This window comes from Eriocheir sinensis, chromosome 21 (genome assembly GCF_024679095.1).
Source record: "Eriocheir sinensis breed Jianghai 21 chromosome 21, ASM2467909v1, whole genome shotgun sequence".
Classification (NCBI taxonomy): Eukaryota; Metazoa; Arthropoda; class Malacostraca; order Decapoda; family Varunidae; genus Eriocheir; species Eriocheir sinensis.
In genome coordinates this window covers 19,851,086-19,867,078 of record NC_066529.1, presented here as the reverse complement: position 1 = coordinate 19,867,078, position 15,993 = coordinate 19,851,086, and the positions used below count along the sequence as shown (strand labels likewise).

The 15,993-nt window shown below is 39.5% G+C and overlaps 1 protein-coding gene across 1 annotated transcript in view; it reads left to right on the top strand.

The window, feature by feature from the left end:
* LOC127001814 (N-acetylated-alpha-linked acidic dipeptidase 2-like) overlaps nucleotides 1–13,904 on the top strand; it is a gene marked incomplete in the record, with an annotated part of 158,653 nt that extends 144,749 nt beyond the window's left edge. Inside the window, 2 exon segments of the mRNA XM_050867019.1 lie at nucleotides 4,258–4,350; nucleotides 12,744–13,904. Coding sequence (XP_050722976.1) covers nucleotides 4,258–4,350; nucleotides 12,744–12,942 — 292 coding nt within the window.
* Nucleotides 13,905–15,993: the final 2,089 nt, after the last annotated feature.

Genomic DNA, 15,993 nt, shown 5'->3' with positions numbered 1-15,993 from the left:
CATGTAGAGCAAATCAACAAACGTTTCCTCCTCTTCTCCCAGTTGTTTCTTTTCTAGCATATCATTTTTGTCACTCGAATTAACTTTCATTTTCTCTTTTTTGTGTCTATAATTTCACAATGCGAGTTTAATACTTATAAATAGTTTAAACTTTTCCAATGGTTCTGTCACGGTTTTATTTGAAAACCAGGAGCACACGTATCAGGCGCTGGTGAAGAACGAGGCTTGGTCCCCGTTCCAGCACCAATAACACGTATACGAGTATACTTACTACCAAAAAGGGCGTAAAACTACGGCTTACCTCGTTCCTCGTCCTGTCAGACCCAGGCCAAATTAAGGCTGAGAGTCTGACCAGCACTGGACTCGAATTCCCGTAAGGTCGACACGTGGTCACTTCTGACTTCTGCAGGAGCCCGCAGTGACTACAACACTCACACAAAGGCTCACACTATACTGTAGGGTTCTTATATACTCCTGCGGGGCAGGTAAGGGCAACACAGAGAGGGTGACAATATGTACAACTTTATTCTACAAAGCCAACACTTACTAACACACACACAGCTGACCTAGCAACGTCTGCGTGAGCCTACAAAACCTTGACTGCCCTGGATACACTAACGACGACACCGTATACTACTTACCTTGTGCGGAGAAGAGTATGATAAGTCGTTGCAGTCCTCAGAAGCCCTGATCTAGGTGTGACCGAGCTGGGTCCCGCCGTTGAGACACGTGATGGGGCTTCTGTCCTTTACGGCACTAAAAAGGGAAGCCACATGACCATCGAGACAGGAGGAACGTCTTTCCCCCTGCTGGAAAGCGGAAACCAGGGCGGCTAAGGTCCTGGTATAACAACATCACACGCCACCGCCACTCGCGTGAATGTTGAGGCTGTCTGGAGGAGCAACAGGAGCAGGACACTCCGTGACCTCACCGTGGGACGGTCACGGGCAGAAAAAGGCCTCGGGCTCGGCTCAGGGCAGGGGCCGGCCCACCGACCCAGCCAAGTGAGGCGCTACCTCGACCGGGCGGAGATACAAGTCACTGCCGACGCGGGTATTTCAGACAGCAATACACACTAGTACACAGTACTTCTGGCACAACAAGGCAGTTTGGGTCGTTTATTGACAAACATATAGCCTCACATAGCACAAGACTAATGTGGAACACATAATATGAAAGCTAAAGGCTCAATAAAGGACACCTCAAGAGAGGAGAATGCAACATCTGGCAACTCACGGCCAGGGAGGGAGGCAGCATGGCGGCTCACCCAGACAAATAAGCTATGCCAAGCGCGAAAGGATAGCTCCCCGTACAAACCTGCCACAGACAGTTTTAGTTAACACTGCCCAGAACACGTAACTAACTTGTGCAAGCACACAAAACAGCGAGATACTCAGCGGGACACAATAAACGTAGAGGAAGAACTGGCAATCATCGCACAGCTGGCATCCTAGTCCGCCAAGCCAGCCTGCCGACCGTGCCTCCGGCCCCCTTGGACTCCATATCGTGGATATTATCCACAAATTTGTGGATAAAATGAACTTTTGTGGAACCCCTTGTGGACAGTGAAGTTGAACACAAAATTTGTGGACTTTTGTTATGGATATGTACACTGTACATGGATTTTTCTGTGGATGTTTAATATTTTGTGGATATCTCGTGGAAAGATAGGATTTGGATACTCGTTAGGGGAATATTAAGATGAAATAGAAAAAAAAGTGTCACACTGCAAAACAACTGAGCCTAGCATTTAAAGATCCCCAGAATAAACTGTTCCTTTTGTTTGTTCGTAAAACCCTTAAGGAAGTTGTGAGAGTGAACAAACTCTTTCAGGGACAGAATGTAGACATCACAAAGCTTACAGAAGATCTTCTTGACATGTATAGGAATTTGATGCAAGTGGTAATTGAACCATACTTTCTGTCAAAATTCTTCTTACACAAAGAAGATCTTCCTAAACTTAATTATGCAAGTTATCTCTTGCCACTGAATGCCATTAACTTTGGATATGAATTCAATGTCTATGCTAATGCCTGTCCTCTGAATGGTAATCAAATAATATATGTGAAAGAGCGTTGTCAGAAATATCTGTTAGAACTCCTGAATCAAGTACAGATTCGATTGCCTGGCAACGTTGAAACTCTGCAAATGCTGAAAAAATTACATCCTGCCATTGCTACTTCCCAGCACAAAGACTCCATTGCACCAATTGCCTTTCAGTACAAGTCATCATTTAGTGACATGGATAGCTTAGAAAATGAATGGAATGTTGTAAATTTAGATCAGTGGCCCAAGTCTTGTTTGGAAAACAGTGTTTCTTTTTGGGCTGAAGTTAGAGAGAAAAAAATATCTGCTGGGGAACCAAAATATCCCAACATTTCATCCCTAGCATTGGCATTGTTTGCCTTACCTTTCACTAATGCCTCTGTAGAGCGCATTTTCTCTCATATGAATGTGGTACACACTAAGCTAAGAAATCCTTCCAGTGTAAGTTCAGTAGAAGCAATACTCCAGATCAGATATGGATTATCTGTTCGAGGGATGTCATACGTCACTGTCAAGCCAACTGAAGATATGCTAAAGAATTTCAGTGCTAAGGGAAATGCCGAAAGTGATGATGACAATGCAGATATTATATCCATTGAGCTGGATGCAGAATATAAAAAATATAAAAAATGATAGAAAAAGAGATTTTTTTTTTTTGTTGCCAGGTAATTTTGCTTTCGTTAAAAAAGGTACAATTTGTTTTAATTTTATAACATTCAAGTTTGTAATCAATTATCAATAAATGTGACGCAACAATAAAATTATGGCTTCATTACTGTCCAGTAAGGAATATGTTTGTGGAATACACTGTGGAGTATTGATGATTTTTGTGGATAATTTGTGGATAAAAAGTAACTTTTGCATGGATCATGAGTGACAGTAAAGTGGCAACACTGCTTGGAGGCGGGTAGGTCACGGTCAGGGTTAAGGGAGGCAGAGCGGGTTAGACCGCTTTAATCCATCTACGCAGAACTGTGACGTGGACTGTGACCCAGGTAAGGGGAAGAGGGTAGGGAAGGCAGGGTCAAAATCTATGAATAGATCTCGGGTAGGGTATACTAAAAAGAAAACGTGGACCGGAGGGATAACTATGGAAGACTTGCCTTACCGCACATTCGCACACAAACACATTATACTCTCTCTCTCTCTCTCTCTCTCTCTCTCTCTCTCTCTCTCTCTCTCTCTCTCTCTCTCTCTCTCTCTCTCTCTTCTCTGTCTCTTACACACAGTTATGGTATATTGTCAATGTTGTTGGTAAACGTACAGTGCTGTACTTTCTGCCCTTGGTCAGATCTGCATTCATACAGCGAACAATAAGCCTCCGGACCACGGAGTGACTCGGACTTCCTTGCTCTTAACACTGGGAAGGTCACGGTCGGACTGAACTGGCTTCTCCCTTCTGACCCCGACCACTGGGTCCCAGTATACGTCATGCGCGGGGAGAGCTACTTTTCACTCGGAAGCGGACTAACCCTGGTCAGGGTCAGGGTTAAGGGAGCTCTCTTAACCCTGAGTCACGGTGAAAACAAAGGTTGCGCGCCCACGTGTGAGCGAGAGAAAACCTACCCGTCACCCTGACAATAGGAAACAAGTACCTATTGTCTGTTCAGAGCATGAAGTCGGTTCAGGGTGGAGCTGGTATCGTCGTTTACCTCTACCCATGCTGCCAAATCAGCCTTCGTACATGCGTTTCTCTCTTATTTCCCATCCATGTGCTATTTGAAAGCGATATTTTATATATTCTGTATATAGTAAAGGAAGCTACATAGTACAATGAGTGTCGATGTTTAGGATTATAACAAGGATTTGTATAAATTCTATGACATGTGGCAGCGATTTTTTCCCATGTTGCCACTTTGTGGTGTTGGTAGTGGTGGTGGTGGTGGTGGTCGGTGTGTCCTCCTAGGTATCCCCCCGGGTCGAGAGGGAGAGAGAGGGTGAGAGAGAGAGATAAACAGGTGGGTTGTGGGTGGGTAGGCCGGGAGGGAGTGCTAATCTGATAATTAGCGGTCGAACTGGCAGCGCTGCACTCATGGGAATTCTGGAATCTGCCACACCTTGAGCTGACTTCATGCTCCGAACAGACTATAGTCATAAGGAAATATAACTATTCACGGTTACTAACCCGTGACAGGTTCATCATTTTCTTTATTTATTTGTATATCTCCATTTAGTAAATAAACATATATTAACAGATATTATAATTTCCAGTCCTATGGCGGTGAGGGCAGCCAATGATGCTCAGATGATGCTGGACCGAGCCTTCCTGGACCCACGAGGCCTGCCCGGCAGACACCACTTCAAGTAAGACACACACACACACATACACACACACACACACACACAGAGAGAGAGAGAGAGAGAGAGAGAGAGAGAGAGAGAGAGAGAGAGAGAGAGAGAGAGAGAGAGAGAGGTGGAGGCGGGGCTCTGGAGAAGGAGTGGGATTTATAAATCCCTTAAGAGGCGGAAGAGATGGAGGTATGGAAAAGGGGGAGGTAAGGAAGTGGTGCAGAGAGGAATTTTTAGTGTCTGTGTGTGTGTGTGTGTGTGTGTGTGTGTGTGTGTGTGTGTAACAAAAACGAGAGAGAGAAAGAAAGAGAGAGAGAGAAACTCCCTCCCGACACTCACACACACACACACACAGACAAACACACACACACACGCAGAAACAGACAAACACACATACAACTACACCCCTTCAAGGAATCCCAGGACACCTGGAAGATGGGGTTCATCCAAGAAGAACTTACTGCCACTAGTCATATATGCGTAAAGGCCCAGTCACACTGGCTCTACGACCTACTGCCGACCATTTATTACAATATCTCTCTTCTCTAGGATTGTCATTATATCTATCAGCTACAATGGGTAGTCTGTGATTATTTGTTCTTAGTTTACATAAGCTAATCCTACATTGTTTGGGAAGTCTAGTTAGATAATTTTCAAAACCAAAACTCTTCTTATAGGTCACATATATTCTACATGAGGACAGACTGTTTATACTCGCAAACCACTCAGTAATCCATTGATCTTTTACATTTCTTTCAAAGGTAAGTTTCAGCCATCTTGGGTTACATACTTGCTGGGATATCCATACTCCTGACATACCTACGCTGTTGAGTAGCGCCTTAATATAATCAAGCCATTGTGATTTAAAACCGGTAGCGTTGCATAATTTCAATAAGCATTGATACATTATATGACACAACTTATCCCTCCTACCAGTTATCACAGACGCCCAATAACCTACCATCCTACATTTTATGTGTACACTTAAAGGATATTTACCTAATTCTCCATATACAACAGTCCATATACACGTAGTACATATACATGTAGTCTTTCTTACATGAAGTATATGCTTCAGAAATGTTAAATGAAGGCTTTCAACGTCTTTAATAACACTGTATCCCCAAATTTCACATCCGTAGCTAATAACAGGGAGCACCATCGCATCAAAGAGTTGCAGTTGTAGGTCAAGAGGGAGATCAAGTCTTCGGCATTTTCCTATCAAGCTGTACATTGCGCGTCTGCCTTGCTCACATAGTTTTTCCTGACATTTTTTTTCAGTTTTCCATCGTGGCTCATAACGATCCCTAGATATTTATAATCCTGGACAATTTCAGTGTTTTCCCCTTTAAGTTTAAAATTCAGGTTCTCAACGTTATATTTTTCTTGAGTAAATATAATGATTTTAGTTTTCTTACAATTAATTTCTAACCTCCATTTATCACAATAATTCTCCATGCTCAAAAGGGCGTTACATAAACCGTCTTCGCTATCTGCCATTATTACAGTATCGTCTGTATACATTAATACTAGTACTTTAAGCATCTCATCTGACCATCTCTCACCAAATTTAAGACAATTACAACTATTACTGACCAAGAATTCTTCAACATCATTTTCGCACAACGAAAATAATAAAGGTGACAAGCTTCTCCCTGCCATACTCCAGTGTAAGTCACAAAATAATCCGACAATTCTTGATTAACTGAAACGCACGATTTTATATTACTGTACATGTTTCTTATTACATTGATAATTTTGCCATTAATTCCTAATTTTAACATTTGATACCACAGGGCATCCCTCCATACTAAATCAAAGGCTTTTCTAAAATCAACAAATAAACAGAACAATTTTTTCTTCCTATGACAAAACAAATCTATTAGGTGTTTCAACACAAAGACATGAGCATTAGTAGAATATCCTGCCCTGAAGCCTGCCTGCATGCATTTCCTTAATCACCTCATTTTCCTCGCAGAATTGGGTCAATCTGGCATTCAACAATGTCGTGAACAATTTACCTTTGCAGCTTAACAATGTAATGCCTCTGTAATTGCTTGGGTCGTTGACATCTCCGGCATCCTTATATATAGGTACAATAATTCCTACCAACCAGTCCTGCGTTATGTCTCCCGTATCCAATACCTTGTTGAATAGCGCAACATAAAGAGGACAAAAAACATTTTGGGTGCTTTTTATATACTCGTTAATGATATTATCTATTCCTGCGGCCTTCTTGTTTTTCAACTTAGAAATACACTTTACAACTTCGTCAGCTGAAACCTCCTTATTTAGAACACTTTCATATGTAACATCAATGTCAAAACTTGGTAAGTTGTCATTTAAACCACTATTATTTATCTGTGACAGTCTCTCAAAGTGATTTCTTAATTCAGTTATCAATATTGGGATTTCACCTCTTTTCTTTTTTCCTTGCAAGATTTGCCAGTACAAGTTTGGGTCCTTAGTTTTTACAGCTGGCAGTTCCTGGATAAGATTATTTTTTTCTTTCACATGGACGCGTTTTAATTGCTGTTTTTACTCCTTATTCTTTGTTATCATGTCCTTGTAGTTTTCTTCATTTTTTTCTACGTTGTGTTTGTGTTTCGCTTTGTGATATTCTCTTCTACTCGTCCAACACTGCTTGTCATAACCACTGGTACTACAATTATAACTCTTCTTAATGAACCCTTTGCCCTTTGATGGGAAAGTTTTCATAGCTGATCCAAAGAGAATGTTTTTCAAATCGTTATTGATTTCTTCCACCGTTTTAGATCTCGCAGACTCAATTAAACGTGTCACCATATCAAGATCAATATTTGCAACTTAGTCATTACTTCTGTTCTTAACGCACTTATAATTTTTCCACAGTCAATTTGGTCCACATTTCTTTTTTCCTTATTCGATATTTGGTTTCCTTCCGTTGTTACAAGAGTATTTGCAATAGTCAAGGATATCATGCAATGCACATCAGAGAATATTGGATCAAACTTGGATACACTATTTTTTTTTTAATATATGGCATAAGGTGCGGAGATCCAACAACATAATCAACTATTGTATTATGTACAGTTGTTACTTTACCAGTCATCTGGTCCTCCCAACCCTTCCATTGTATATACACACCAGGTTATTCTCACATATTTCTAATAGTCTTTTACCATAACTATTATCGACACCATGATCCTCAGACTTTCTTTTAATGGGAATCCCTAACAGCAACAGTTTTTCCACCACTTCCACATTTTCTCTCAAACAATGATCTTCTGTAGCAATATGAGCATCAGTTTCAAGAATATCTTATTTAATACCTGTCCGTGCATTAAAATCACCACAAATAATATTGTAATAATTACCGTCGTTGTAATCCATCAGAAAATGTTCAAGGTCATCCAACAACTGAATATTACCATAACGAGAACTACTCGGGGGGAAGTACACTGACGTTATTAGAACATGTTTCTGCTTATGTCCCCTTATTCAACATTAGCCATTACTTGCATTAATGACGACGCCAAAATGGTCCGGCGGCTTCACCAGACCCGTCCTCCTACGAAGAAGCTTCATCACTAACCTGCTTCACGCTTTCGTACGTAGTACCAAACCTGCTCCACGCGTTCGTACGTGCTCCCAGTAAGTGAATACATTGTCGTATATGACGGTTGCAAGATTCTTATGACATAAATTACTTACCGTTAAGATGCTTCATTATGACCTTAATTCTGTAACGGGGGGGCTTCGCCCCCCTCGAACCCCTCTTTGGTATGGAGAGTGAGTGAAATTGCATGGTTTCTGTACTTTGTAAAAAAACCCCGGAATGTATGAAATTTCCCTACATCTAAGTAAGTGTAAGGAATTTCCCTACATCTAGGGTATTTTTTAACCCCCCATAACTCAAAAACTATGCATTTGCGACGCATTTCATGTTTACCACCGCATTCCCCAGTCTCAATGGCCCCCTAGCCAATTTTGGTTGCGAGGGGTGAGAATGGGCAAACACTAGAATAATACTACCGTTTCAATCTCGACTGCACTTTTCGGAGCGTCGTTCAGCCATGCCACTATTTTTCCTTTCCGTGTCATCACATTTTTCACATTTTCCTGCTCCTTCACCATTTTCATCATTGTTGCTCTCATCGGTGTTAGGTCTTCATTAACAAATATTTTCATATTCTTCTTCTTCAACTTTTACCAATCATTTTATTTCTTTTTTTTTCGACAACAGAAACGAGCAATCACTGGTCGCTTGCCGTCGTTCCGCTTCCCCAGGTGATGAACCACAAAGATGTCTCGTTGATCCAGACTCACGCCCATTTCCGATGCAAGCTCGCCCACTTTCTCCTCCAATCCCTCTGTTTCCTCTTTTTCACTCCTCCAATCCATAGATACGCAAGTTGTCTGATCTCTGGTATTGTTCAAGCTTATCATTCTCGTACTTCAATAATAAAACTTGCCTTTGAGCCTGTAAGTTTCCAGTCGATGTGTCCTTGAAGGTTTGAAGCATCTGGTTCGTGGCGGCCGACATAGCTGTTGACACTGCCACACTTACCACTTTGGATATTTCAGGCACTATAATTTCCAGAATATCTTTCACGTTTTTTGTCACATCTTTTCTTCTTCCAAGAGACACAGTTTGCAACTCTCCTTCCACCTTCTCCCTTACTATGGCTTCGATATCCAAAACAGCTCTCTATGCCATAGCGATCGTATGAGGAATCGTTGGAGGAACAGAACAACACGTCCTCACTCTTCGAGTTCCAACCAGAGAGAGAGAGAGAATGTGCAATAATGAGTGAGAAGGATCAGGAGGAAATGGTGGAGTCACTGAAATGAAGGAAAGGAAATTGGGTCAAACTCGGAATGGTAAAATAAGTATATCAGAGAGAAACGTAAATTGCTGTTGATTAAAGGGAAAGAGACGGAGAAAGATAGAAAGAAGGAAACCGGGTTTAACCAAGAACTACAAAAGTGAAGCATAAATAAAGAAAAGATGGAAAGAGAAAGAAAATGAAAATATGAAACCAGATCTCAGCCATGTCAGTCAAATTCATACCAGTGTTTAGGGCCGATAATACTTTATGCATCGCTTACTAATGCGAACATCATAACAGCTTAAAGCGACAACCAGAAAGAAGGAGCACTCAAAGAAAAATTGTTAAAATAGCACAACATTACTGTTACGTGTGTTTTGTCTGGAAAAGACAGGAAAATAAGAAGAAAAAAATAGACATGCGGACATAGCATAAAGGCATCGTTGTGTTTTTAGCTGAAAAAATAAATTGCACATGAATGAAATACATGCTTGCACACACACACACACACACACACACACACACACACACACACACACACACACGCGAGCACGTCCGGTATAATTATCCTTGATTTCTCACTTGTGTACTTGTCGTCTTATATTACAGGAGGCTCATACAGTTTATATAATAATTAAAACGGTTTACGTAAGCTATATACGACGCAGTGTCACACACACACACACAGAGAGAGAGAGAGAGAGAGAGAGAGAGAGAGAGAGAGAGAGAGAGAGAGAGAGAGAGAGAGAGAGAGAGGATACATAACTTTAAATAAGAAAGATGGATGTGGTTGTGGGACAGGGGTTACAAGTAGGCAAAAAGAGGCAACATGTATCCTAAAAACCGTAATTTAATGCAATCCCAAATTGCTTCAATACGGATAAACCAACTGGTCTATTTATTTTTTCCTCCCGAAGCCTAATTACTGGAAAGCGGACAAGGAAGATAATTAAGGCAAATAATTCATTCTTCTTAAGTGTCTCTCTGACGAGGCATTTAATTAGGAAAGTTATAAAAAAATTCACGTGCGTGCGCGTGTGTGTTTGTGTGTGTGTGTGTGTGTGTGTGTGTGTGTGTGTGTGTGTGTGTGTGTGTACTTTGGTAAAAAGACCTTTGCTCCCTAAGTTGGAGTTGCTTCGTTATTTACTAAGTCAGTCTTTAGATATATGGAACTAAAATTATAATGTACGTATGTGTTGCTGGTTCCGTTTTCGTTAATATTATTTCTATTGATGTTGGTATTTATTATTAGTAATTAGTATTATTACTAATACTATTTTATTATTATTATTATTATTATTATTATTATTATTATTATTATTATTATTATTATTATTATTATTATTATTATTATTATTATTATTATTATTATTATTATTATTATTATTGTTACTATTATTATTATTATTATTATTATTATTATTATTATTATTATTATTATTATTATTATTATTATTATTATTATTATTATTATTACTAGTATTATTATTACTATTATTATTATTATTATTATTATTATTATTATTATTATTATTATTATTATTATTATTATTATTATTATTATTATTATTATTATTATTATTATTATTATTATTATTATCATTATTATTATTATTATTATTATTATTATTATTATTATTATTATTATTATCGGTATCATGAGTGTTACTATTTTTGCTTAGTACCCGGTTCTGTAATTGGTTTTGGTGCTGTGTATTAAGCTACTTGTCTTCAGTTTTTACTTTATTTTAGTATATGACTTAAAATCCATCAATCCAAACCTGATAAAGCGACAGCTGTCCCCACACGGTCAGGTCTTCTCCTTATAACCCTGAACTGGGAAGAAGGGTAACGACACATTGTTGATTTTTATTTATTGATCCTGGGTAGTAAGCAATTCCTATAAGCAAGCAAGTAATGAGTAAGTCCTTTTATTTAATTATTATTATCATTATTATCAATATTATTATTATTTTTTATAACAGTATTGGTGGTAGCAGCAACAGAAGAAGCAGTAGAAGTCGTAGATAATGTAGTAGTAGTAGTAGTAGTAGTAGTAGTAGTAGTAGTAGTAGTAGTTGTAATAGTAGTAGTTGTAGTAGTAGTAGTAGTAGTAGTAGTAGTAGTAGTAGTAGTAAGCCGACATCAGCTGCCACTATAGACCCCCAATTCTAGCGGAATTCTTGGGTTTCATGTTCGGACGCGTCAGATTTTCAAGATCCCTCATTTAGTGGCAAGAATCGGGGCTCCTGCGCAAGTCGCGGCGTTGCTGTCTATAGCTTTTGTCTTGCTGGCGACACAGAGGCAAACACACCACGGTGCACCTCATTAGGCCTATGGCGATGACCATTTCTTGAGCTTCCTACGGGTAAGCCTGTCAAGGAGTGTGGGATACAAAGTTCACGAGAGTTATGTGTGTTACTGCTGCACCGCAGACCATTTTGAAGCATCATTGTAGGATACGAAAGAACTTTTCAATATGAAAGCACACTATCATCGTCAGTAGAAACGAGAAAGTGAAACGATGCCATATGTCAATATTTTGAAGAGAAGGACGTTTTAAGAAATTCCGTAGAATGAAGTGACGTAAAGTAGTAGAGGGAAAGTTTATTTATGAACGTTAGATCTCGTGATGGTGACTTAATTAACGCGTGTTGTCCTTGATAAATAAAAAAAAAATGAGAAACAGTGTTGGTTCATCTAGTCATATGAGCAAGAAAGAGCGCTCTGGGGGATCACGGGAGGGAGGTGCCAGTCTCAAAAATTTAGGGTCGATCTTCCTCGCCAAATAACGCCTGTAGTAATAGTAATAGTAGTAGTAGTAATGGTAGTAGTAGTAGTAGTAACAGTAGTAGTAGTAGTAGTAGTAGTAGAAGTAGCAGCAGTAGTAGTAGTAGTAATAGTGGCAGTGTTAATATCAATTGCTGTTGTAGTAGTAGAGTTCTTGTTTTTTGTAGTTTATTTTGCATACAATAGCAGCGAGTCCCTCCTTTAATCATGTATTAGTGGCATCCAGCTGCACAAACACACAAAAAATATACAAAAAAGATAAAATACACATCATACTAAAACTGATAGACTCTTCTCCCACTTTCATTATTCATATCCCGGCAAGATGAATGTACTGATATAAACTAAGCGCGAAACAAATGATTAAATAACGAAAACATATAAGCGCATTACATTAACTTATGTTTTCTCTTTTTTTCTCCCCCCCCCCCCCCCTATACTCGTTCTCTCTCACTCCGGTCGTTCCCTTCTTTTCTCCCTCTCCCTCTCTTTCTGCTCCAACCCTTTTGTTCACGTTCATCTCCACTTAACCATTTTCCTTCCACACTCACCTCCCTTTCTCTTCTCCATGTGCCTCCTCCCTTTCCTTTTCCCTCCTTCCCATTACCATTCCTCTTTCCCCTCTAACCTCCCTACCCTGCACCTTCACCCTTCCTTTTCCTCTCCTTCCACTTCTTTCCGCTGTTACCTTTTTTCTTTCCTTATCCTGCTTCCCATCACAATTCCATTTCGTTCTCCGTTCTCCGTTCTCCATCCAACATTCTTCTTCCACCTCCTCTCCCCGTTCCCCTCTACCCCCCTAAACAGCCACGTCGTCATGGCGCCAAGCAGCAGCAACACGTACGCCTCACAGAGCTTCGCGGGGCTCCAGGACTTGCTGGCTGACTTGCCGTATCTACCGCCCGATGAGCAGGCGATTCGCTGGCGCCAGATAAACGAACACCTGGCTGCCGTCATCCACCTCATCCGTGCAGCAGCCAACACCCTCACCGGGGAGCTGTGGTGATGATGTGGTAGTGACTGAGGACGGACGTTATGTCTTTAGTGTAGGGATGTTTCTGTAGCTACTTTGTTGGGATGTGATGTCTCTGATAATGACTTTTGTGTGGTAGTGATGATGTCTCTGCTGGTGACTCGGTGGTGGTGGTATGGTGTGTCATTATAGAGGAGCGAAGTGTTAGTGGTGATGGGATGTGGTGGTATTGGGGTTTCCAGCTGATGTGTAGATGCTGTGAAGTGGTGTAATGCTGATCATGAGGGTGATGCAGTGCGTTTGAGGTGCCATTCTAATAGTATGAGGGGCTATAATTAGAATTGAAGGCGTTTATTAACGAGTACCTATGTGTATTAATTTATTTAATCAATCAATCAATGAGGGCATACGCCGGGGGAGCGCGTCGCTTCTCCCACCCTACGAAGCCTAGTCCGGGGTCCGTTAAATAGCGGTAAAGTAAAATCTTTCACATATAAATTTCCATGTGTTAATATCAACGTTGGGGGAGACTAAAAGTGGCTTGTGATCAGGTAATTTTTTTTTTTTTTTTGCCTGTTGCACCGGTAGACTATCTTGATGGGGCCTGGTGGTCGGCCCCAGCTCGTTTGTGGTTCAGGCAAGTGTTTAGAGTGGCGCATCTTGTTTGGCTCATACTGCCGAAACTCATCTTTGTTTCATTGTAGAGAGTTTGGCTGGAGTCCGGGTTGATAAGTGGTCTACAGGACAGCATGTAGGTAGTTTTCAGCCACTCGGCATTGACTGAAAATTGCCAGTTTATAGCGACGGGAAGGGCTAGAACACGGGTCTTCCAGGGCACCACGCCCGCACGCTGATAACTCAGCCACCGCCTTCCCTTATCAACGTCACCTGTTCCAGTGCACGAGAGTGTAACTCAATTTATAAATTTGTCATCGTGGAGGATATTAAGCACATATATTAGACTTCCTTTGATCTGCACCTTTGCGTTGGTTATGTGGACAATATATATATATATATATATATATATATATATATATATATATATATATATATATATATATATATATATATATATATATATATATATATATATATATATATATATATATATATATATATATATATATATATATATATATATATATATATATATATATATATATATATATATATATATATATATATATATATATATATATATATATATATATATATATATATATATATATATATATATATGTATATATATATATATATATATATATATATATATATATATATATATATATATATATATATATATATATATATATATATATATATAAGATTTTTATTAATTATCCAATTATTAATTACGGACACGCATGGAAAAAGCGTTATATTAGTATAAGTAGTAGCAGTAGCAGCGGTAGTAGTAGTAGAAGTAGCAGTAGTAGTAGTAGTAGTAGTAGTAGTAGTAGTAGTAGTAGTAATAGATGATAGGTGATTTAGTGCTAGGTAGTAATAGTGATATGGTTGGATGCCACAGTCATTAGCGAACAGAGTTGGGGCTAATGACCTCCAAGCTATGGAGCCCTCCATGATTATGTGTCGGGAAAATAAACATGGGTGGAGGTATCATTTATGTAATACAAAAAAAAAAGTAGTATCACTAGTAGTAGAAATAATAGTAACACCGTACAGATAAATCTAAAGCAATGTGCATCCCTTGATAAGTCATAGAATGCGTGGAGATTCAATTGTGGTGTTTAAATGGATCAAAGGGATTAACGATGGCGACTTGAATGAAGTGGAAGTGCTTATATTAAAAGCCAGTGACATCTCAAGCGGACTCTTTTGATTTTGCGGCGCCCTTGTCATTAAGCCGCGAATGTTGGAAAATCAACCGCTTTGGTGCGAGTCGCCATAACTCCCCTATTTCTGGGGCTATATAAATGTTTTTGGTAGCAATCGACGGAAAATGAAAGTGCTATATTTTGTAATAAGCGACCGGGCTCAAAAACCGACTGGAAAGGGTAAAAAATCGAATAAATTCGCAAAAAAAACGACTCTGAAAAAAACTATTTTTGAGTTCCCAACCTTGAAACCCACTCATTCTTTGATAATTAAAAAACACGTATTTAACAAATAATTTATCCCTACCAATGTGCTTTCCAATATGATGCATAATATGTCCCTACTCCCAGTAGTTTCGTCGCTAGAGCTCGAAACGTAAACCCTTTCGAGAGCGATTTTGACGAACTCCAGACACTTTGCCGATTTTATCAAGTGTGGCATTGCTATTGCCTCTAGAAGGCTGTAATTTGGCATGTAGCCCCTCCTGGCAATGTAGTTTGACGAAAGATTTTCTGATAGCTCGATTCCAAGGTTGTCGTTGAGCCGTCACAAAATAGCCTGTTTTTCGGCCCTTTTGCCGCGATTTGGACACGTCCTAGTTTTTTGCTTATAACTTTTTATTTATTTATTTAGTGCTTTCCAATGTTGTTTTGATTACTAATCTGTATCAGTAGAGCTTTCATTTGCCACCAAGCACACCTTCCTAGCTTCAGTAGTTTTTGCTCGAGCTTGACCAGAATTCGCGACGAAAATTCGCCGAATCTGACTCATTTCACGCGCCGCAACGAAAAACCTTCCTGACGCCACAAAAATTAATATATCTGCATAAAAAAATCATATATGAACACTTCAATATGTTGACTATCTTGTATTAAAATCATTTTAAGATATCTATATAAAAAGTTACTATTTTTAAATAATCATTTCGCTATACAAATAAACCTATATATAACCTATATATAAATAAGTATAATTCTTTGAATAAATTATTGATTTATGGCGCTGAAAGGGTAACGCTGAATAGTCTGGCGATGAAATGGGCTGGCGCTGAAACGGCGGAGCTGAAACATTGGCGCTGGAAGGTCGGCGCTGAATCGTACCGTACCCAGCAGGACCTTCCTAGTTTAGACCGTCTGGCCTCTTATAGTCTTTATATCATTGTATATCCGTGTGCAGGCTAGTAGTAGTACTATAGTAGTAGTAGTAGTAGTAGTAGTAGTAGTAGTAGTAGTGGTAGTAACAGTAGTA